The sequence below is a fragment of the Gymnogyps californianus genome, chromosome 1 (assembly GCF_018139145.2).
Source record: "Gymnogyps californianus isolate 813 chromosome 1, ASM1813914v2, whole genome shotgun sequence".
Taxonomy (NCBI): domain Eukaryota; kingdom Metazoa; phylum Chordata; class Aves; order Accipitriformes; family Cathartidae; genus Gymnogyps; species Gymnogyps californianus.
The window spans coordinates 161,343,169-161,366,526 of NC_059471.1; the positions used below are offsets into that span (position 1 = coordinate 161,343,169).

General features: G+C 50.4%; 2 protein-coding genes across 2 annotated transcripts; one reads left to right on the top strand and one right to left on the bottom strand.

Annotated features, from left to right (window-relative positions):
• Positions 1-1,488: 1,488 nt before the first annotated feature.
• PICK1 (protein interacting with PRKCA 1) lies at positions 1,489-12,388 on the top strand. Its single transcript, XM_050915502.1, is given in 14 exon segments — positions 1,489-1,528; positions 2,303-2,394; positions 3,175-3,286; positions 3,768-3,896; positions 4,020-4,086; positions 5,397-5,486; positions 5,923-5,976; positions 6,074-6,136; positions 6,476-6,535; positions 6,538-6,608; positions 7,407-7,499; positions 8,500-8,550; positions 10,035-10,179; positions 10,444-12,388. Coding segments are annotated over 13 exon segments (1,221 nt in total). The 5' UTR covers positions 1,489-1,528; positions 2,303-2,353; the 3' UTR covers positions 10,689-12,388.
• Positions 12,389-14,969: 2,581 nt separating this feature from the next.
• SLC16A8 (solute carrier family 16 member 8) lies at positions 14,970-20,058 on the bottom strand. Its single transcript, XM_050915495.1, has 4 exons — positions 19,830-20,058; positions 19,171-19,314; positions 17,755-18,618; positions 14,970-15,364 (listed from the first exon to the last, which is right to left on the bottom strand). Exons 1-4 carry the CDS (start codon positions 20,056-20,058, stop codon positions 14,970-14,972), a joined length of 1,632 nt encoding a protein of 543 aa, XP_050771452.1.
• Positions 20,059-23,358: the final 3,300 nt, after the last annotated feature.

Here is a 23,358-nt window from a genome sequence, read left to right on the forward strand (position 1 = left end):
ATTGTCCCAGTGATGGTGCTGTCTTGACGGAGGCAGAAAATTAATTTGAACACCTAACCACTACCCACACACACACATCGCAGAGGAGAAAAACGTGCGGAAGCTTGGCGATTCTGCCGTACACGTGGCAGTGCGGTGGTTTTGCATACAGCTGTGCTGACTGGCTTCCAAATCACTGCTTCCACAGGTCACCACTGGCCTGCCAGCAGTAGGGGCGATTGTGCCAACCAGTTTCAAAGCTCTTTGTGTCCCTGCTGTCATCTGAATCATCAGTCTGGGACGTGTCCACATTCACAAACGTCTTTCTGAAACGCTCCCTTCCGTGGGAAGCCGGCGCTGGTGTATTTGTGTAGGGTACATCACCTTCCATAGGTAAGAGCTCTGTATTTTTCCAAGTGACAACTGCAAGAGAGCATCTTTTCCTTGAGACGGGCACACTTTGGGTGCCCCTCCTGGTGACTGAACGGCTCATAGCTCACCGATCCCACTAATAACAGCAGTAGGACAAGCCATGGCGCTGCTGTTTCATGCTGTGCCGTGAAACCTGTTCCACTCAGCGGTTCCCATCCTCTTCTTCAGCTGCTGCTACCACTGCAGCTCCCCCTCTGCAACTGACTGAGCCCAAAGGCTCTGCCTCCCGGTGCCCCGCGGTGACTGGGGTACCTCGGAAACCTAAAGCAGAGTTGGATGTAGCCCAAAACCTGGGCTGGAGGCTGCAGGCCCGGCTCCACCGTACTGCCCAGCCCTCCCTCTCTGCACGCTGCGGTGGCCGGCGGGGCCCGAAGGCCTCGGGGCGGCGTGGGGGGGACACCACACAGCCGGAGGACACTTTCTCCCAAGAGCAGCTCTCCGCCGGCCCAGCTGCCTGAACCGCCCGCACCGGAGGGGGCTGGCTGGGCGGAGGGAGGGCGGCCCCGGCCCCTTCCCCTCAGGCCGAGGTGAGCCTCTCCCCGAGGGAGCCCGAGCGCGGGGCTGGGGCCAGGGTGACACCGCCAGCCCCGCCGCCACCGCCTCGCCGCTCTCAAGATGGCGGCGGGAGCGAGCTGGCCCCGCCCTCGCGGGTCTCCGTCCCCATGGCAACGCGGCGCGAGCGGAGGGGGCGGGGCTCCGCCAGGCGCTCAGGTGCTTCCGGGCTGGCCCCGGCGGTGACGTGTCGGCGGGCCGACAGCGCCGGGCGGCAGGTGGCGGCGGGGGCCGCGCGCCAGGCGGCCACTTCCGGTGAGCCACGGGACACCCCCCCCCACCCCCCCCCCCCCACCCTCCGCCCCTCAGGGCCGCCCCCCCCCGCGGTTGCCCCGGCGACGGTTTCTGGGGGGCAGAGGCCGGGGGTCGTGCTCCTCCCCCCCTCTCCACCCCCCTCCGGGCCCTGTCAGGGCGACCCCCCAAACGGCCGGGCACTGCCCCCCGTCCCCCGGCTCTCTGGGCTGTGGCTGAGGCCTCGGGCTGCCGGGAGACCCCGCCGTCAGTGCCCAACGCCGAGCCTCCCAGGCCGGGCCCTCGCCCCGTGGGGCCCCGGGCCCAGCCCGGTGTAAGGGCGGGGGGGCGGCAGACGCGTTCGCACCGGGCAGCGGCAAAGGGCTGTGCCTGACGTGCGAGGCCGCTGCCGGGAAGGACGTGGCATGGCGAGCTGTCGGCGAAGTCGTCGCCCGTTGGCGGCCGGTGGGGTTGCATGTGGCGGTAACCGCCTCGGGAGGCCGCCGCCGCGGCGGTATGGGGGCAGCGTCGCTGTGCCTTTGGTGCTGCCGAAGGATGAGCGAAACCAAAACGCGTCTGCTAATTACTGTCCGAAATTAAATAGGAAATGAAGCAGGGGGGCTTGTGCATGGGGAAATAATGGGGCTTTTTGTGAAAACGGGTTGCAAAAAGCTTTGCGTAGCGTCCCGAGATAGGAGATCAACGTCAAAAAGTGACATAACTTGCTGTGAAGTCAAGAACAAAATGGAGATGTTCAACAGATGTAGGGGATAAAACTGTAAATATCTTTAGGAGCCATGGTGCAGGTAGAGTGTCTGAAGAAGCAGCTTCCAGAAAGGACCACGTTTTGTTCTGTGCTTTGGAAATACTGCACACGTGTGGGTTTTGAAACATGCAGCATTCAAACTTGAGGACTTTCTCCTGTCTCATTCAGAGCAGAGAAACAGAGACAATTGACATGTTTTTCATCTTTGATATAAGAATAGAGACCACAATGTGATGTTCAAAAAAAAAAAGAAGGGGATCGACAAGGGTAACAGGTTGATTCTCTGCAGTTTTCTATTGAGATCACTGGTTTATTGGTGTTTGTTCTGTTCTTTCTTCCCAGGGAGTTTGGAATAAGCAGTTTCAGACGAACAGGCTCCACTTAGCCAAAACAATGTTTGCAGATTTGGACTATGATATTGAGGAAGATAAGCTGTGAGTATTTAGCTTGTCTTTTCCTGGTTTTTTGCTAACAATAGCAATAGTCTTTGCAGCTGAGACCTAATGGGAGTGGATAAATTTACCTGCTCCTGACGCTGTGTGCTGAAGAGTCAGACTTGCTGTTCAGTCCTGATTTCTTGCTCCCTCTGGGGACTGGGGATGAGGCATCGCTGTGCTGGTGGGCAAAGGAGAACGCTTTCTGTTGCTCCACAATGACTACCCTGCATTTCTGATTGCAAAGCAGTGCTGACAAATCTTCTGTAGACTAGTGACCTTAGCCAGAGAAATATTTATAATGGAGGAAAGATAATAAGAGGCAAGAAGAAGTGGAGAGAAACTCTGGACTCCTTAGGTCTGTAAGGAGGAGAACACTGGCATTTCCTGAGCAAGTAAAAGGTTTGATGAGCTTTGCAATTAATTTAACATGGAGCACTTGTCTTGCATCTCATTTATGCTGCACAAGTTTTCCTCTCACTCCAGCACTACGAGCAGTTGAAACTCTCTCTAAAACATGATAGTGTTTCCTCGGTGCCTAGCGATGGATGAGGGTGTCTTTCCCACCTCTAATCCTTGCATGCAGTCTCAAAAAAGATAGCCCAGAAGGTCTTTCTGCTGGCCTGTGCTGATAGACTATGGTGCAGATAATGTGATGAATTCAAATGTGCAGTGCCCATTATGTTTTCAGTTTGTATCGACTCAGATACCAGAGTTGTTTCATACACATGCAGCTCTGCCTACTGTGTTCAGTTATTCATTCCCCCTTTCTCATTCTAGGGGGATCCCCACTGTACCTGGGACAGTGACCCTGAAGAAGGACTCTCAGAACCTGATTGGGATCAGCATTGGGGGAGGAGCACAGTACTGCCCCTGTCTCTACATTGTCCAGGTGGGCACTCGGGGAGGAAGAATAAACCATCTTTGTAAAACAGTGTTGGCCTGAGAGATGGAAAGCATGGAGGGTCCTATGCTATTTGTTTTTCTCAAAGTGGGAGACACCGTCTCACTTTCCAGTGAACAAGATTTCCTTACCCTAGTACCTAATAGGTGTGGAAGAATTAAATTAAGACTTCTGAAATTATCCTTCTCCTTGGAGAGCATGTTAGAATTCACAGGGGAATGGTGTGACATTCTCAACATCAAGAAACCCTGCGCTTGAGGAGGTACGTCCTGGAGCCAAGAACTTCCTGAGAGAGCAAGATGATCAGCCCACCTCTTAGTTAGGAAAGGGGAAAAACTGCGTCTTCACCATGAACAAAACACAACTGAGTTAAATAGGAGGAATGTAATTGTCCCTTTTTTGTTGTTTAGCCCTGCATTTCTCTTCCTCTGGATTCCAGACTACCTGTGCTCTTTCTCCTCTCCACTAGGTATTTGATAACACTCCGGCAGCCTTAGACGGCACCGTAGCAGCTGGTGATGAAATCACAGGAGTGAATGGGAAGTCCGTCAAAGGGAAGACCAAGGTGGAGGTGGCCAAGATGATACAGATGGTAAAGGTGAGAGGTAGGAGGGGGCCACTGGAGCTTCTGGGTCGTAGTTTACAGTTTATTGTCCATTGGTAAAGGAAGCCACTGCTACTTGCTTCCAGCACAGCAGTTTTGGATTTGCTTTTTCTGCAGGGAGAAGTGACGATACACTACAACAAGCTTCAGGCCGACCCAAAGCAGGGCAAGTCTTTGGATATCGGTAAGACTGGTTTCTTTCTCCCTAGAGTGTTAAAATGACATGGAGGGGTGAAAGATTGGTCCCAGCTAAAAACAAAGTACAGTTCTGGTTCCGTTCTTCCTCTTAACTCAGTCATTTTCAAATGGATACTGTCAAAGAGAATTACAGGTTTAAAAAAAACCCTTCCCTGACTTCTTGAAATAGTCTTGAAAGTTAAATTGAGGCTTGACTGTTGTTGTAGGAGGCTTGTTTTTCTGCACTGTGTTTAGCGTGGATGATGAAACTCAACTAGATAATAATGTAATTTATTTATTTTTAATACACGTAAGTTATGCTGACCTATTGAGATTTTCAGCTGTACACAGAAATGTATCTATTGAAAAACACTGGTTGCACTTTTCAGCTTGGAGAACAGTGATGAAATACCTGTCTACACTGAGTTTTGTACAACCATAAATTTTATAGAAGAGAGAGGAGGCTTTATGTCTAAAACAAAGTGTGTGTTTTGAACTAAGCCTACACAGCTGTCTCCTTTATATGGTCTATCTTTCTCACTTTCCTAAAATGTCTATCTATTCTTTTTGCTTTCATTTCTTTTCATGGTGATTAAGGTGCTAATGAATTGGCAGGGGTTCAGGAAAATTGTGAGGAGTGAGATGGATTTCTGGGGAAACAGAAGTGTGGTGAAAATATGGTATTTTCCAGAGATGCTGAACACTGTGGCTTCAGCTGAGTTCTTGGGAGCTGCAGACACTTGGCACCCCTGCAAGTTTGCCTCTAAATAAATGTAGCCGAGTCATCTGATGCCAAAAAGGGCATAACTGTCTCTAGTAATTTGCAGGGTATGACCACCAAAGACAGAAATGAATTCCATCAAGGACTGACAAAAGGGTTTAACTAAGATTCAAAAGATAAAAGTAAGCAAAGGGATAACTTTGAACATTAAATCCTGTTTGTCTTGCTTTCAGCCTTGTCTCCTGACTTCAGTTGAAGTAATACAGCAAGTAGCATAAGCAAAGTTTAGTTCCAAATACCATGAATAGGTAGCTTATAGCAAAGTGATTGATTGGAATAGTCTTCCAAAAGAAGTGGTGGAGCTCTATTGATTGAAGTATATAGGATGTGAGAGCAGAACAGATAGGCAAGATAGAAGATGTCCTATGCACGGCTGGACAGAACATCTAGTTTCTATGGTATTCTTTTTCTGCTCGCTACCTCAATAGTGAGTGAAGTTCAGTTTATTCAATGCCTGAGAAAGTGGTGAAGTATACTAGTGAGCTTTTCATGCCCATAGAAATGACCCTGATCTGCAACTCTCTTTTGGCCTTTAGTATTGAAGAAGGTAAAGCATCGACTGGTAGAGAACATGAGCTCAGGGACAGCGGATGCCCTGGGGTTAAGCCGAGCCATACTTTGCAATGGTAAGTGTTGTCCAGGAGGACGTTTTCTTAAGGGAACACTTATCCTTTTGTGCTTACCTACTTTTTATAGTTACTTGCATGTTCCACGCTATTCCTTCGTAATTCTTTTCTTCTGCTATGCCTCACTGTTGTGATTGCCTCTGCCCTTCCCGAGTAATATATCCTGTCATTGGGGCCATTTAAATGTTAGCTAAGGTCAAATTAATTTAAAGTGGGGACCGACTTCGTGAATGCTGATAGATGATGACGCCACACTGTAAAACTAGTTGGCAGTTATTTTAAAAGCTTCCAATGTTGGACCAGGGGACAGGCATTAAGAGGTGAGAGAAATTTGAACCAAAAGTATGAAACTGGTGTTTTTCCAGTCAGTCAAGTCTTAACCATGTCCTGGATTTGACTGTTGTAATTCTGTATTCTGATTCTTGTTTCCATTTAGATGGACTAGTGAAGAGATTAGAGGAGCTGGAGAGGACTGCAGAGTTATACAAAGGTAAACTGTGCCTTCCATCAGACACCAGATGGGAGAGAAGGATGCCTCCATTATGTTTCAGTGAAATGACAAATGTTCTTTCTGTCTTCCATCACAGGCTTGACAGAGCACACCAAGAGTCTTCTCAGGGCTTTCTTTGAGCTATCCCAGACACACAGAGGTAAAGAATCTTGAGTGAAGGGAGCAGAAATCTTTGACCTCCAGTTTCAGGAATTTTAGTCAGTACTTGATTCCCTCACTTAAAGAAAACTAAGTGTTGCAGAAATGAGCTGGGAAGGCCTGCTCTCCTGGCATTAGCGCTCATGGTGCTAACACAGGCCCTGTCTTTCACATGAGACACTGAAGAAATGCCCTGCCAACCTCTGGTCTTTAGGGAATATGTAGCATCATTCCCCAGCTAATTGCAAAGTTATGGTAAGGAGTTGTAACATTGGAGGCCAGATTCTTCTCCAGGGTCAACCTCTTCTTTCATCTGTTTGTATTTATTACCCTCATCCAGCATTTGGAGACGTTTTCTCTGTCATTGGTGTACGGGAGCCGCAACCAGCTGCCAGTGAAGCCTTGTGAAATTTGCTGATGCCCATCGCAACATTGAGAAGTTTGGGATTCACCTTCTGAAAACAATTAAGCCGGTAAAGAATTTAACCATAGGAGTAAAGGGTCTGGAGAAGAGGGGAATCTAGAAAGACAGAAGCCTGTCTTTGAAGGTGTGGTCTTAAAGATCATTCATTGTGGGAAGAACTGTCTTTGTCTGCTTTCCTTCAGGGAACTCTCTTCATAAAGAACCTAAGAGGTAACGTAGTGAATACATCAATCTTGTCCCTTTGACTTTTGCACATGAGTTTATTCCTCTCCTTTTCTTTTGGGGATGAGGGGATAGTTTGATCAGTGCAGTCCCTAGAGCCCTTTCCCTGATATTGGTACCCATAATTAAAAGATATCACTAAATTTAAAAGAGTTTAGATAAGCAGTCCAGGAACAATTGAAGGATTTCAATCAATATATTTGAGTGAGAGTCTCCAGGGGTTCTGTCCACTTAGTTTAGCAAAGAGAGGATTTAATGTTGATTTGGGCACCACTTTCAGTGCCGTGTTGGATGGACAACGTTGGGTAGTGGGCCTTTGAATCAGGGCGAATGGTTTCCCAGACCAATTGAAAATGAAACAAGATGAGTCAAAAGAAGACGAATTCAGACTAGAAGTGAGGCATGCATTTCTAACACTGAAACCGCTTGCCAGTGACAGTAATGGATGCTCTAACCATGGCAATTCTGAGTCAAGATCAAATATTTTCTTTCAAATATGCTCTAGTTCAAAAAGAGAGTTGACTCGAGGCAGTCTCATGACCTGTGCTGGTTAGAAGGTTGCACTTGATGAATTGTAGTCCTGCTTTTTGGTCTTACATTCAGCAACAGGATGTTTGCCTTGCAGATGCTTACTGACTTGAATACGTATCTGAATAAAGCCATTCCTGACACAAGGCTGACTATCAAAAAATACCTGGATGTCAAGTTTGAATATTTGGTGAGCTGCTTGCTTGGTTTTGTTTTGGTTTTTTTTTTAGTGATGGTTGAAATTAAGTTTCATAGAATCATAGCCTGAGGGTCACATATAGCCTATACGATCACATGTCCATTCTTCCACAGTCCATGCAAGAATGCATTATTTTTTCCAGTTGTTTGTCTACTGCCAGATTACTCAGATTCAGACACCTGCTTTTAACCTAATAGTTCTCACTGGTAAGAAAGATCTCCCAGAATCCAGATGACTTATCTTCTACATGACCGAATAAATTTTCTTATTTATTTGTAAAGAGTTCCTATGCAACTTACGCTCTTGAACTCCCCTCAATAGCTCTCCAGTCCAGATTTTTCAGGTAGTTTTGGATAGTCTTTCTTTACCCAAAGTAAACAACTGTCAAGTCATATTTGCTTTCATTTAGACCATGCCTTTTTTTTTTCCTCCTCCATTCCACTCACCCCTTGTTTTCTACACCGAAAAAGGGTAGGGTTGTTAAGCGCATCTGTTCTATAACTGTAGGAATCTATTTCCTTTTACCAGTTGAGAGAAGTATTTGGAGCTGCAGCCCTAAGGCAAGTGAATATGGCAGCATCTCTTCCCACATCAATCCTTCCCACAATTCATCTTTCCCCCCCCTCTTTATTTATTGCCGCCTCATATTTTTCTGGTACTGTGTTTTCCCAAACAGTAGATGAGTGAAGAATTTTCCTCTTACTTAGGTTATACTTATCTAAAGTATTTGCTCCTGTAATATAAATAATAAGCACCTTCTCTCTCCCCCACCATTTTCTCTCCCCGTCTTTCTCTAAACAGATATTCTTTCCACCTGGGATGTTTAATATACTCTGATCCCACTGTGCTTTCCCGTGTCCCTAGCTGCAGCATTGAAGGAAGGCTTGAAATGGTACAACCCTATGGCTATGGGTGATGATGAAATTGCTTCTAATTCTTAATATTTTCTTCTTGTTTTGCCCTTTTTTTTTTTACTTTAAATGCTACGCAGTCTTACTGCCTGAAAGTCAAAGAGATGGATGATGAAGAGTACAGCTGCATTGTAAGTACCAGTACTGTGGCAAGGACAACTGCAACTCTGTTTCTGCAGCTTCCCTATGCACACTGCCTTGTAATTGCAAAAGCGCTCCTGTGCCTGTGTGCACCCAAACTAGTGAATGCATCCTAACAATTACACACATTTGTTCTTAACATGCTAGAAATTGGAGATCCTTAAATGCTACCTAGGAAACACTGCCAATAACTGTCATGAATCACTGGTGCTGTGAAATAGTAGAGGGACCAGACATCTCCTCTGCAGCTTGTTTGCTTGGTGGTTGCCTGTCTCAGTGTTTAAGTAATATTAGCTTGTGTAAGGAGGATTAAGGTGTTATCTTCACAGATTCCATTTGTGTGTAGTGTACAGCTTATCATTAATTCTGGACTTGTTTCTGAGAAATGGAGGTTTAGCTTCTCTAGCGAAACGCATGTGAAAGCTGCATTTGTAGTTGAGGAAAATTGATTAAAGGATCTCTCTTAACAATAGAGGTTTTCCTAAAAATAGGTAATTTAAAATCAGAAGACTTAAAAAAAAAACGAAACCTGGCAACATTCTCCAGTAACAGTTTGCTGTCTGGTTTAGAGTTTTACATCTGTAATCCTTAGCAGCTCTGTTTAAGATAGCTAAAGGTGTCCCCTACGTGCCCAGTTTCCCTGCATAAAAGTAAGATCTTGTTTTATCCTAGGTATTGATCTCAGAGCAGGGATTTGAATTTTTGGAATGCCCAATTCCCAGTGCCAGGAAGGAATAAAACTTCCCTAAGACAACATTTAATTTTATCTTTCCTGCTAAATGGGAAGGAAAGAATCCCAGTCTTGCCCAGCAGAGTAACATCTTTGGGTTTTGGTGCATGCAGCGCGTGTTACCAAGCCATAGTCCATAACACGGATTTTTATGTATGTTATGTTTACAGGTGCAAGAGAAGAACGCTGTTTTGCTGACAGATCTAACCCCTTTCAAAATTATTTTGTAGGACAATGTATAGGTCCCTCCCTACTGGTTTCCAGCGTTGTGTCTGGATGGTTGTAGATACCACAGGGTTCCCTGTGTAGATGTATAATATGTTATGCAATCCATATAGGGTGAAGCTTGCAGAGGAGGGCAGAATTTTTTGTGTGATTGATATAAATTAATATATCCCTCAGACCCTAGACTTGTTTGTTCATGGTGCCTGTCTTAATAGTTCAGATAAGAAGCCATGCCACTTATCCATGCTGGGTTGGAAGGTGCCTGTCCTTTTGTCTTTGCTTAGTAGTGATGCTTTTCTTTACCGTCGGTTGGCGTGTATTTGGCCTTCAGAATGGCCCTACTGACTGCCAGTTGTTGACGTGGCTCAGCATTCCTCATGTTTCATGCTTCCTGACTGCAGTTCCAGTGAGCTTGAGAGGGCTGTAATCACCCAAGGTCATTGTGAGTCCACATCGGTAGGCAAACTGTGTGTACAAGCACTGTTGTGGGAGTCTAAAACGGCGCCATGTTTTTGGCAGGCTCTGGGTGAACCCCTCTACCGGGTCAGCACTGGGAACTATGAATACCGCCTTATCCTACGTTGCCGGCAGGAGGCTCGCACGCGCTTTGCCAAGATGAGGAAGGACGTGCTAGAGAAAATAGAGCTCCTGGACCAGAAACACGGTGAGTACCACTGCTGTATCCAGCACCTGAAGGGGTCAGGCAGACATGGCTTTGGCCTTCATGCTCCTCCTTCGGCTCAGCTCAGAAGTCTTCGCTGAAGAACCCTTCTGTGGCTGTCGCCGAGACATCCACCCTCGGGGGCCAAAAGGGATTAACGCGTAGGAGACTGTATCTAATGTTGGCAAGGGAGGCTTGATCGCAGCCTTCACGCTGTTTGGGAAGGGGGTTTTCACCTGATTTGTTCCCAACATGTCTCCACTACAGTGCAGGACATCGTGTTCCAGCTCCAGCGTTTTGTCTCCACGATGTCCAAGTACTACGACGACTGCTATGCCGTCCTCCGAGATGCGGATGTCTTTCCCATCGAGGTGGACCTTGCCCGCACTACTCTCAACTATGGGCAGAAGGACACGTACACGGACGGGGCAGAAGAAGAAGAAGGAGGAAGCGAGAGAGAGGGTAGTGGGAAGGAGGACGCAAATGGTGAAAAGCTCATTGATGATGCCTGAGTGTGCCGGCATGGCCAGAGGAAAGACTTTGCAGACTGTTATAAAAACATGTATTTCACATGGCGATTCATCCTCCGTGACTTTCTGTGTATGTCCGGCCTGGGATTCCTCCTCTGCTTTGGGTGGGGGTAGCTGGTTGGATTGGGACCAACCTCTGCTTTCCTCTCTCTTCCCTTGCTTGTTTGCCTGGATGTTCCTTTTTTCTCCAGAGACTTCTGCTGCCCAACTCGGGTACGGAGGTGTGGGGAGGAAAATCCCCTACCACACCACCATGTGACTGTGCGCAGACAGGACACTGCTGAGCATGTGGGGTGCGTCACTCCCCTCTGGCACACGGAAGCCGGTTAAACGTCTGGAGACGATTACGAATGGCGAGAACGGCCCCCTTCTGTCCTCCCCTTGTGCTATGGGAAAGTGTTCGCACCAGCAGTGTTTTCTTCACCCCGCTGCTCGCTGTCTTCAAGCTTCCCATTCTCTGGCCTGTTTTAAGCTTCCTCTGTCTCTTCCTTCTGTCCCCATGGGCTGCAGGACCGATTTTTGTAGGATGATCACTCCCACCACTCCCAGCTCTCCGCGCCACTGTGTGTAAGAAATAGGAGCAAGTCTGAACTAATGCCTGGAACTGATCACCCCCCCCCCCGACCAAGGGGCTGGGGGAAGCTCTCAAAGCAGGGGCTGCTATGCTGGGCCGCTGCAACCCTGCTGCAAAGATTTAGAAGTCTCTTTCCCTGGCTACTATCCTCTTCATAGTCCCCAGGCTCCTGCACAGCTGGCAGCGTGTGCACACTCCATAGCTACGCCCCCGGGCTAGATTCCTGCAGGATGTGGCTCTGCCCTTCCTTGCGGGAAGGAGGGACCTGGCTCAGGAAGGAGCCCTCCTACTCGGCAGAGGTGCTGAGGTGAACGTGCTTGTCTGAGGCAGGCAGGTTCCTGGGAATAACCGCAAAGCTGCATGCATTTCCTTTCCATCGTTCTGTCTTACAGCGATGGACAATAACCAAACGTGCTTCTTGAGGATGTGCAGGCACTCCTGCACGCTCTTTCCTTGTGCAGGTGCCAGGAGGAGCCACCTTAGAACCGCAAAGGAGATGTCCCATCCTTAAACTAAAGAGGAGAGATGGGAAGCCTTGTGGAGAGAGGAAGACATGGCCTGAAGGCAGAGGCTTTGAGTTTTTTAGTGCAGAGTGTGAATAGCGTACCACCTCCTGCTCTCCTCTCTGCACAACCATTTTGTGCTGCCTCTGGGCCAGCCAGCAGCAGTAGCTAATGTCCCATTCCCCAGCACAAGGGAACGGGAGAAAGGAAAACCAAGGTAGTGAGGCTGCTTCTTTCCTCCTTCCTTTTCTTTTCTCCTCCCTCCGTTGCTGTGGGCTGAGCCCCGATGCAGATGGCACTTTCTCTTTCAGCGGGCAGCACAACTGCCAGGAGTGGTGTGCTGCTCAGAGGCAAGGGTTTTGACTTCTCTGTCATTACATGCTAGTGGTAGTGAGAGAAGTTATTTAAGGGCATTAATTTATGATTGAGATGTTTGTTTTGTTTTGGTTTTTTTCTCTTTGATTTGTTTTTGGAGCTTTGTCATCTCTGTGGGTGCCTGGAAGAAAGCCATCCATGGTCAAGCTGCTCTGGCAGATTTAAATGGACTCTGATGTACTGACTGTTGTCTCTAATAAAGAAAAATGTCACATTTCGTTTCCTGTCCTTCATGGGTTTTCTTTAGAGATTTGTTTGCTCATCCTCCACTGTTTTTAATCTTAAAATATAATGATGGGAAGATGGGTGTCATGTGCTGGCCATTTTTTTCCTTGCTCATACTGGTGGATAATCTCTATGCCAAGCTGCGGTGGTCACTGCAGCACAGGTTTCCAGAGGAGGCAGCTTATAAATGCTGTAGCAAAGCCAGTCCTCCATGTAATACCAGCTTCTCCACGTCTTGGCTTCCCAGGGGAACACCAGCCTTGTAAAGCCACCAGTTGCCTCAGTCCTGCCTAGTGGCATCCTTGCACCCCTCCAGGGCCAGCTTCTCCACGCAGCTCAGCTATTGCATCACAAGCTTGAGCTGATGCTTAAGTCCCTGATCCTCTTTCAGAGCTGTTCGCGGTCCCAAAATACGGAGCAGTCAAGAGGAACAGAGAAAATGCTTCAGCGCAGCCAGTAACGCCAAGTGGAAGGCAGCGTAGCCAGGCTTTTTGCAGCCTGACTGGTGGAGGGGAAGGAAGAGGGCTGGGTACCCTACAGCACCTGTACCCTACAGCACCCGTACCCTAAGGGCTTTTACGTGCTTTTGTGAAAAGATTTAAGGGTGGGAGGCTTAGTGGGAAATGTTGACTGGTGACAAGGAAACAGAGGGGACCTTGTTGTAGTGACCTGCCTGGTGCTGACAAGGGCAGTTGTTTTCACGCTGTGGACCTTGGACCTCTGGGAAGTTGTGAGCTGCTTCTTGGAGGGGGTATTGGCGAATAAGGAAAACCCGGCCTGGGGGACCAGGGAAGAGCTGCAGAGCAACTTGGTCGAGCAGAGCAGAAACAGTGATCTTACCTTGTGGGGAGGGGAGAGCAGGAGCTGGCGGAGCAGTGAATGAATGCCTACAGGGCTCCATCACCGTTGCTGCTGCTTCTCGTTCTCCCAGAGCTTTGTTTGTCGTGGTGCGTAGTCTGATTGGGGATGTTTCTAAGTGGGTTTGAATAGGAAAAAGCCCAAAGTCACCGCCCTGACTGGCTCACAATCAGAGGTAACAACAGTGGTGTTAGCCATGGTGGGACAGGGCACAGCCCCGTGGGGTTTACCTTCTCCCCTCCAATATCCAGTTCTTATGTCTCTTCTTAAACTGACATTCTTCAGCAGCTTTATTTTGCTCATCTTTTACTGCTCTTTTCTTGGGAGCATCTAGAATGTCCCCGTTGCCCCGCTGGGTTCAAATGACTTTATGGGTCCTGCAGGCTTCGCCCATTACCTGTTAATTTGTAGTTAGTCTGGGCTGGAATGAAACACCTACTTGATGGTCCCAGGAGCTGCCATCCCTGTAGCCCTCTGCTTAGTTTTTGATCCCTCGCTATAGTCACAGGTTCCCCCAGGGCCTCTGAGGTGAAGCAGTTCAGGAAACCGGAAGAAAGGGCTTTGGCCAGGAGTGTTTATAAAAGATCCAGTCCTAAAGCAGATTAGGAGTGGTTTAAGCATGCCAGGGAAGGTTGTCCTCCCTGAATCTAGAAATCCACCACTGCAGCAGGGGTGAGAGGGTCATGCCTGCCTTACCACGTGCTCCAACACCCTCGTTAGTGACACCCAGGGGCTGTGGCTTGTCCTTCTGCCTTACCTTTGATTCCTTTATGTAAGCGGGTTTTCTCTATTTAAAAGGAAAACACACACGTCTGGTGCCATTCCTGCGGAGTGGATAATCGCTTGGGACACGGTTATTTACCTGCCCTGAAACCCCCACCCCCCCCCATAGGGGCCCAGTTGTTCCCTTCACACGTCAACAGGACTCGCTTCAGCCTAGATAAAGCTGGCTCGCTGCTGTTCCTGTTGGCGAGGCTCCGTCTCGTGGCTGCTCATGTGATGGCATTAGTCTTTCTTAGATATCTTCTTCTTGAACCTCAGCAGCGGCCTCTATCCCAGTGCTTTCCTACTTGGACAAGCAGCATCACGTGTCACTGCCCCAGCTTTACCTCCCACAAAAGATGCTCCAGATGGAGGTGGTCAGAGCCAGTGTCCCACCGGTTTGGCAGTGCCCGAGGGAGGTATTGCAGGGAACGCAGTGTCTACCCCCATGCTGGCTGCAGCTGGAGGTGGCCCAGATGACAGCTATGGATTACACCACCTCCTAAACCTACTGCCAGCTAGCCTGGCGCTATCCCGACCGTGGAAGTGGGGCGGAGGAAACACTGATACCAGACCAGATCCGATTACAAAGAGTCTCTAATTGTTTGTGTTCTGTATTATGACAATGCAGAAGGAAAAGGAGAGTCCTTGGCAGCCTCTTCAAAAGACTTTCTCCAGGGCTGGTTTGGAAGTGAGGAAAGAAGATTTTTTTTTTTTTTTCTTTTTGGTGTTTGGGCTGCTCTGAGCCTGTGTTGTACCAGCATGGGTGCAGGATGCAAGTAGACGTATCACTGGGTAGGTATGTGGACATATGTACCTAAGGACCAGCTATTCTTATACCTCTCCCTCTTACTTGTTACATCTGGTTTTGTCTCAACTTTCTCCACCCCATATCCCACCTACCCTCCCACACTGAGGTGCGTGCAAACAAGGCCGGTTTTATACATTCCTGTTCCTCTGCCCTGCCTAAAACCTGTCCCTCTCCACCGTCTGGTCAGCGTTGCAGCCATCTCGTGCCAACACCTCCCCATCCCCCTCGGGACACCCGCCTCCCTCCCCACTCTGCTCCTCTGCCATGTGGTTGGCCTCCTCGCTGGCCGCCACCACGGCGTTGTCGGTGCTGTGGGCCGGCTGGTGGTTGTCGCTGCTGTGCTCCTCGGCTTCCTGCATGTCGGACTCTGCTTCCTCGGTGTCGCTCCCACCGCCCGTGGAGGGGTTCTTCTCCGGGGGAAGTTCCTTCTTCTTCCCTCGGTTCAGGCAGCAGTAGGTGGCCATGGCCAGGAAGAGAGCGGAGAGCACCACCTCTGAGCCCGCCAGGTAGAAGATCACCTCATAGTTCTTGAGAGCATCGACCAAGCGGCCTGATGGTTGGAGAAGAAATGAGACAGCCTCAGCCTACGCACTCCTGCATGGACAGCCCAGCGCAGGCAGGCAGCACCTGCATTTGGCTGAGGACCCGTTTCTCAAGGGAAGAGCAAGAAGCCTGAATATCTAAAAATCACCCTGGGTGAGAGCCACACTGTACCAGCAGGGAGAGTACTGTAAGAGTGCAGGGTTGGTGTTTTCCCTTGTTTGGACAAGGTTAAATAATTGTGACGCACTGATGTTATGGTCTCGCATCGTGGTGGGCCATTTTCTTCTTGCCAAGGTGACATGAGCCTCTGAGGACTAGGCTTGTCCAGTCTCAGAAAAAAAAAAAAAAATTGAGAAGGCACTGCTATTTCTTAAGCTATCATGTCAGGAAAACATTCAGAGGGGGAGAAGAAGCATCTCTTTGGCAGAGAAGTCCCTTTGGTTGGCCCACACCTGATCACTTCTCTGCCAAAGAGATGTTCTCAATGTATCTTCTGAATGCACCGGGGCTGGCAATGGAGGGACGGTTCCCAGTCCTTGGTGCTGGGCAGCGTAAGCAGCCGCCCTGTTGCAGTCAGGATGGGACCATGCTGACTGGAGGCTTCATCCCGGTCCCGCGTGCTCCTGACTGCGTGTGTGACCCCCAGTCCCTGCTGTGCTATGGTGCATGGCCTGCAACCAGCCCCAGGGCACGCTGAGGTCCCTCCTGGAGTAGTCATGGGAGGCGTGTGGCAAATTCCTCCCCAGGTAAATGTGCCCCTCTTCACCCAAGCCAGATGGCGAGCGAGGAGCCTGTGTGCACGCACACGCGCGCATGTGTGTGTGTGTGTGTGTGTGCAGCTTATCCTGTGCCAAACCCCCTCAGCCCCACGGAGCGGGAAGCAGCTCAGGAGGATTACACCAAACAAAGCCACTTTGTTCAACCCCCCTCTTCCAGCCGAGCACTGCTCCCCCGAGTCCAAGCCATGGGGTTTGCCAGCACACTCAAGCTTCCCGTACCAAGGGGGTCTTGCAGCAGCAGGTACCCCTGGGGGGAAGGTGGGAACCACGACTTGGCTCCCCCCAACACCATTCTTCAGTGACCCTGCACCGTCTGTGTCCCATTGTGCGTGCACACAGTACCAAGGCACAGCTGCACTGAGGCAGGAGGGCTAAGGGATGTCCCCCATCACCACCCACTGGTGTGCCTTGCTCCTTGGAGCAAGGCGCTGTTAAATCCCCCTCTCTCCCGCCATGATCTCTCTGCAGCTCCGAGACATGTATTTCTTGACCCTTCCTGGCCTGGGACTGCCAACTGCTGCACAGCTTGTAAGATGGGACATGAATTAGTGTTAGCATCAAGAGGGTCTTCTCTTGGCCACCAATTTTTACCTGAGAGCTGGGTGGAGTTACTGAGGGCGGGTTTTGCTCATAGTTGGTGGTATGTGCTGGGGAAAAGATCATTCACACAGAAGTCTTCACTGATGGGCTTTAGCCCATATGTTGCAGCCGAAGGAAGGGAGCCCAGGAAGCAACGGAGTGGTTCATGCCCGGGGATTTGCCCATGGTCTGTCTCTGACCCTTCCTTGCAAATCGCAGGTGCAGGGAACTGCACTTCATTTGGAAATAAGCCTTTGGCATGATTTGGCTTTCTCGGACCTGATCAGACACTTAACAGTAACCTACACCAACCTCTTGGGTGAAGGGTCTCTCCCCATTCAACAGCCTGTTTATGGGCTGTTTGTGGGGCATGGACCTTATCAAGGACTGTGGCCTCGACTAGACTGTTTGAGAAGCTGTGAGTGTCTTAATCCTCTTAAAAAAAAGTAACAGCAAATGCCTTAGGTGGCTCTACAAACTGTTTTGACTTGATTGACACCAAGACGCCTGTGCCTTGGGATTGGGGCCAACAGAAATTGAGAACATTATTCACAGCACCAATCAAAAGGCCATGGACACCAAGGAGAACTTGGAAGACCCTCGCCTTGTCCTACTGAAGACTCTCAAGGGTTTGCCTGCAGCATGTGCCTGACCCCACCCATAACATGATTTTATGCAACATTTGCAGTGAAGGCAGAGACCTGGATCCCAGCATGAAAGAGAGGGAAGTGCCACTGATCAGGACTGAGGGATGCTGGAAGTCATGCCACTCTGGATAGCTCTGTATGCCTGCCATCGCTCAGGTCTCTGAGCAAAGCAGAGAGAGAAATATCACTTGCCATCTTCTACCCCTGCTCAGATTCAGTGTTGTGGTGCGTGGAGTGAGACTGGGAGCTCTCACTTCAGATTTCAGCTTCCAGAGGGAATTTGAAGCTGAGAAATAGGGTCTTTCTTCAAGTACCGTGCCCATGCCCAATACCTGCAATACCGTGGAATGGCAGCCAAACAAATCACCTGTGTTTTGCAGCAAGAGACCTACCTGCAGAGGGTGGACCGATGAGTACGGCGAAAGCCTCAATAAGTAGGACCAGCCCAATGGCGCTGGAGAACTTCTGGGAGCCAACAATGGCCATCAGCACCTCGAACTGCAGTGCCCCCACCATGCCGTAAGAGATGCCAAAAAAGACGCAGAAGATGACCAGCCCCGTGTAATTGCTAGCCCTGGCACTGCAGATGTCTGTCAAGCCATTGAAGAGCATAGAGAAGCTGAACAGGTATGCCACGTGAGGGCGGACCCACTTCAAACCTGCCACCATGCCGCAGGCTGGGCGGGCAAAGATGTCTATGAAACCAATGATGGAGAGCAAGAATGCAGCCTCTGTGTCTGGTACGCCTGTGTCCTTGGCGTAGTTGACCAGCAATATGGGGGGCACGAAGAGACCCAAGACCAGAATGAACTTTGAAATAGTGTAAATGATAAACCCTCGGTTGGAAAAGATACTAAAATCCAGAAGCTTCTTTCCTTTCTTGGGCTTCTTCTTGGCTTTCTTGGCTTTTTTGGTTCCATCAGTGGTGCTGATTCCCTCTTCTGATTTCCCTCCTATGGGCAGCATCTCCTTGGCTTCGTATTTGTCCTGAGTTTTCTCCATCTTCCGCTTCATGCCCATATCCAGGGGTCTCATGACTGCCCCACAAGTGCAGCAGTTAAGCAGAAGGCCCCCCATGATAAGGAACCCTCCTCGCCAACCAAACTTCTCCAGCAGCACTTGCCCCAGTGGAGAGAGGGAGGAAAGGAAGACAGGGCTCCCAGCAGCAGCCAGTCCATTGGCAAGAGGCCGACGCTTGTCAAAGTAGGTGCCCAGCATGATCAGTGAGGGCTGGAAGTTCAACGCCATACCCAGACCTACATGAGGGTGAGAGTCAGGAGGGAGACAGGGAGTGCAAGGACATGAGACGTGGTTTGCAACAAGCTGAAAACTCCTAGTCCTCTAGTCCCATGATGGGATTCATGTGTTCCTCACAAGCCTCTGCTCCTTCATGTTGGTGGGTTGCCCCCAGAGAAGATGGGCTAAAACAGCCTGTCTACCTGAAGTGTATTTGAATCAGGTAACTGTGGCCATGTTTAGACAGGACCTGTGCCTTAAACAGGAACTTTGCCTCTCTCCCCTACCACTATATACTGATGCCACCCCAGTTGCCATGATCACTGAACACCACTTTTACGTTTCTTCTGTCCCTCTCCCCTCAACCACAGGCCCTGCCTGTTCAGATCCAGCAGATGCATCTCCCATAGGTGCAACGCTCAGGACTAGATGCCTCCTGTGAGCAGGTGTGAATAGGTGAGGGGAGACCTGATGCTAGACATGGCAATGCTAAAGGGAGATACAACATGGCCTTGGCTCTTCCCCAGGTAAGTCTGTGTCCCGTCCCCCCCCGCAACTCCTGGGGCTCTCACCTGTCAGCACGCCAGCTGTCAGATAAAGCTCAATGATATTGGTTGTAAAAGATGCCAGGATCATCCCAGAGGAAGCTAGCAGCCCACCAATGAGCATGACAGGCCGGCAGCCAAACTGGTTCACCATGATGCTGCATACTGGTCCTGGGAGGAAGCAGAGGAGACAGAGTAGGAGACCAGAAGAAGACAGGACAACTGGGAAGGGGCAGCCAGCCCAAGCAGAGTACTTGAGGAAGATGAACACTAATGACGGAGGTCACTACTTGGCTGCTTAGATGATAGATACATATCCGTTGGGCCCAGCCAAGGGAGAGAGGCTGCGGTGTGGAGACCTCTGCTTTGCCCTGCCTTCAGCCCCCTGTTCCCTGGGAACAAGATGGGCTTGATGTGCTGGGGCAGCACTTCAGCAATGGGAGCAAACCCCATGTCAACTGTCTGAGAGGCAGGTGGGGTGACCCCTGAGGTCTCCTGGCGCAGAGGAAACAGGCACATGAAATGCAGCACACTTCTAGAAGAGAAGTGGTGGGACATTTGTATTCTGCATGTTGGTTCATGACCAGGCCAGTGAGCGTGAGGAGAGCCCATGGGGACATGGTCTGGGCTTGTAGCAGGGTGGGGAAGGCACAAGTTGGGGAGGGGGAAGTGTGTCCAAGTATCACCTGTCCCGTAGAGCATGGCCAGCATGATGGAGGAGATCCAGGCTGTGTCACTGTAGCCCACATGGAAATCCTTCATGAGCTCCTTGAAGTAGACACTGACGGCTTTTGGGAAGGCATAGGAGAAGCCGGTGATCACAAAGCAGCCAAGGAGCACGATCCAGCCCCAGCCACCATCCGGGGGCTTCACGGGAGCTGGGAGCTGCCCTTCCTCTGGGTCAGGTCTCCCCATCGTCTAGCCTGGGAGGGGAAAGGCAGGCTGGGAGGAGGTAGGGCAACAGAGAGAGAGAGAAAGAGAGAGAAATCTCCAGGCACTGCAAGAAGAGAAGAGCAGAGCAGGCAAACATTTACCACAAGGTTTCTCTCCATGCCCACCATCTCCAAGCTCTGAAAGCCTCACTGGGGGACCACATCATCTCTGTGCACCTGCACCCTGCCAGGCAAGGCAGGATTGCTTCAGGGTGGGAGGTCAAGCCACAGCTGGGCAGAAGTGGGAAGGTCCCCCTGAATTTGGGGCAGCCCACAGCTCTGTAACCCCTGGTCAGATGCAGCCGAGCAGAGTCACAGCTCCCAGCTGAGACTGGAGAGCTGCATCTGATGTGGTGGGGCATCAGGATCTGCAGCACCCCAACTTGCTCCATATCCAGCCTTGCCTGCAGGCTGGTGCAAGGTCAGAGCCAGCAATGTGAACCCCTTTTGGCTTCTGAGATCTTCCTTTGAGCCTCTCCCGTCCCAGTCTGCTCTAGCTGGGAGCCCTCCAGGACCTGCCCTGCTACAGAAGCCTCCAGCAGTGAGGCCCAGGAGATCCATTAAGCCCACTGTGTTTTCCTCTGGGAGGCCACAGTGCACAGCCCTCTCCCTCACCCTCCCTTCCCCGCCGTGAGGGGCCAGATTTGGGAAATGGGTGAAGGAGGAGAGCACGGCAAACCGGTGGTTATTTGCATGCCAGAGAGATTAGAGCTCTGTACCTACATGGAGGGGCCGGAACAAAGCCTAAGCGGGGAGAAGGAGGGAATTAGAGGGGATGTCTTGTGAGTTGCTCTTGGGGCTCTTAAGCTGCCCAGGAATTTTGCTCCAGTTGGCTGCTGTGGGTATGTTTTTCTCATTTCTCCCCTAGGCACCAGGTCTCTGCCATCCCCCTTCCAGCACCATTGGCCTCAGTTTCTTGGTCAGCCAGGCTTATTTTCACACCTGTATGCAAAACCATCACTGGACTTTGATTATAGATGCTCCCAAGTAGCCTCAGACAGGCATTAGAAAGTAGGGGGGCTTTCTCCATGCCTGAGCTGGGCTTTGTGGGGTCCCGTTTGCCCTATCATCGTCCTGCTGGCAGTACACTCCCAACATGGGTCCTCTCTCCTCCCCAGCTCCCTTGGCTGAAGGACTACGAGATGGCAGCAACATCCCCATCCCTTGGCACTGGCAGTTGTAGGAAATGCCAGCACTCACATGCTGACTGGAGACTGCCGAGTGGACAAGGACACTCTTATGGATGGGACACACAGGCTAACACCTGGGAGTTTGGGATCTGGGTGTGTTTCTCAAGGAAGTCCCTCTTCTTCCTGTCCTCCAAGCAGTGGGGACGACTTGACCTGATTCCCATAGCTGCTGTTGCTCTGCATGTTAAACAAGTGCAAATCCTTTAGGCAAAAGCATGGATGGCACAAGTTGGGACAGAGCCCAGGTAAAGGGCCCTTGCTTGGCAAGAGGTGGTCCTACCCCATGACACCCCTGAATCTTGCAGAAGAGGAGAGCGACTGGTCTTTCTCAGGCTGCAGGAGGTTCAGCATGCAGAGCCAAGGCTGGAAACGGGCCTGGGAATTGCTCTGAGAGGGGTCTGAAACTGTAGTTTAGGGGATGCTGGAGGAGGGGCTTGCAAGACAAGACAACTAGGTCAGTTCTGGACCCCTCAGCAAGGGACATGGCACCTGCACCCACAGTGCATCAACGTGAGGAGGCACAAAATGGTCTCGGCCGGCTGTTTTTAGTCAGGTGCTCAAGCCAAGGTTGACCTGTGGAGGGAAGGGTGGGATAAGAGTCACCAGCCACCCTCAGCGGTATCCCTCCTTCCCCTCTGGGGGGCCCTTGCTCCTGAAAACGCAGGGGGGTTGTTCACTGCAGCACCCAGGTGTCTGCCACCACCATGGGTCCCTGCAGCAGGGCTCCCCACACCTTCAGGACCCCATCAGCCATGAAAAAAGGGAGCAGGATCTGGCTCTGAGCATGGATTGGGGCAGGCCTGCTGGATGGCCGTATCCTAACAGCTCTCAGGCTGAACCACAGGGGCCGGTGCAGGTTACTCCAGTCTCTCCCCCCCATCCTAGGTCTCAGGGACTGTGGCAAGGGGCAGAGGCATGAACTGAGAACAGGGTGCTATAAAGACATTTTCAAGGCAAAGAATCATTGCAAGGAAGAAAAGATTAATTATACACTCTCCAGACACCCATACCTCCCCCTCTCACACCCTTTCTGGTGTTATCTGGATCACTGGCACCCGGACAGCCAGACTGAACAGTCTCGCTTAGCTTCTGCCATTACCCACCTGCTGCTCCTCTCCCAGCTCCACCTGACTGACAAGCTAGGTACAGCTGTACAAAAGGCAACCTGCTGCAAAAGCGCAATGATTTCTCAATCAGCGCTGGTGCTCCACCACTGCACCATCTGCTGCACACAGCTACTTCAAATGAGGGTGACTGCCACCAAACATACCCTGAGCCTTTTTATCCAAGCCACTCTCCCAGCCTCGCTCTTCTTGATCTCATCCTGCACCACAAATGAAATGAATCAATCAAACCATTGCAATTCATCTTTTTTTTTTCCCCCAGCTTCCTAGCAAGAAAATATTTGTCCATCTGTAGCATGCTCTTCAGAGATTTCTGTAGCATCGCCTGTCAATGATGAATCTATGGCGTCTGATTTTGAAGAGCGTGTTAGACAAATATCCATCAGTACTGCTTGAGTTTGGAGCTGGATGGATACCTCTACAGGAGCCACTTGCTCAGTGCTACAGAACCGTACAGCAAGGCATGAAAGGGCTTTTACCTGCCTGCAGCTAGATGTTGGCTGAAAAAGATGAGGTGCACCAGAGAAGCTCACCTGTGCAGATGCCTCGAAGGCCAATATGCTACAGCACAGCTCTGCTGGAGATTTATCCCACCTCTGAGCCAGGCAGTTCAGAGCTGCCTTGTTCCTAATGCCGTGGCACATATGCTAGTTCTTCTGCTCACGGCTGCACACGGTGGTCACACCATGTACCCTGCACCTGCCTTTGCGTGCTCTACAGCTTGCTATTATTTTCTCCTCAGTTAAGGAGCTTTATTCACAGGTAAAAATACCACGTGGAAGTTCACATGCACCTAAAAGCTCATCAGCATGGGCACCTGCCCTTCCCTGTGCATCACAGGCAGGTGGGCCAGAGCAGGCACTGCCGCAGAGCTAGCTGCAGGTGAGTGCCAGGAGAAGACTTGTGCCAACACCAAAAGTCACGAGCCCGGGTTGGGAGGGCGAAGGCCACAGCAGGTTCAGCTGTGGC

Coding starts and splice junctions, on each gene's coding strand:
- SLC16A8 (XM_050915495.1), bottom strand. CDS start 20,058: ATGGGGAGACCTGACCCAGAGGAAGGGCAGCTCCCAGCTCCCGTGAAG. Junction 19,315..19,829: donor GGCCATGCTCTACGGGACAG/GTGATACTTGGA, acceptor GCTTCCTCCCAG/GACCAGTATGCAGCATCATG. Junction 15,365..17,754: donor CATCGGTCCACCCTCTGCAG/GTAGGTCTCTTG, acceptor TCCAACCATCAG/GCCGCTTGGTCGATGCTCTC.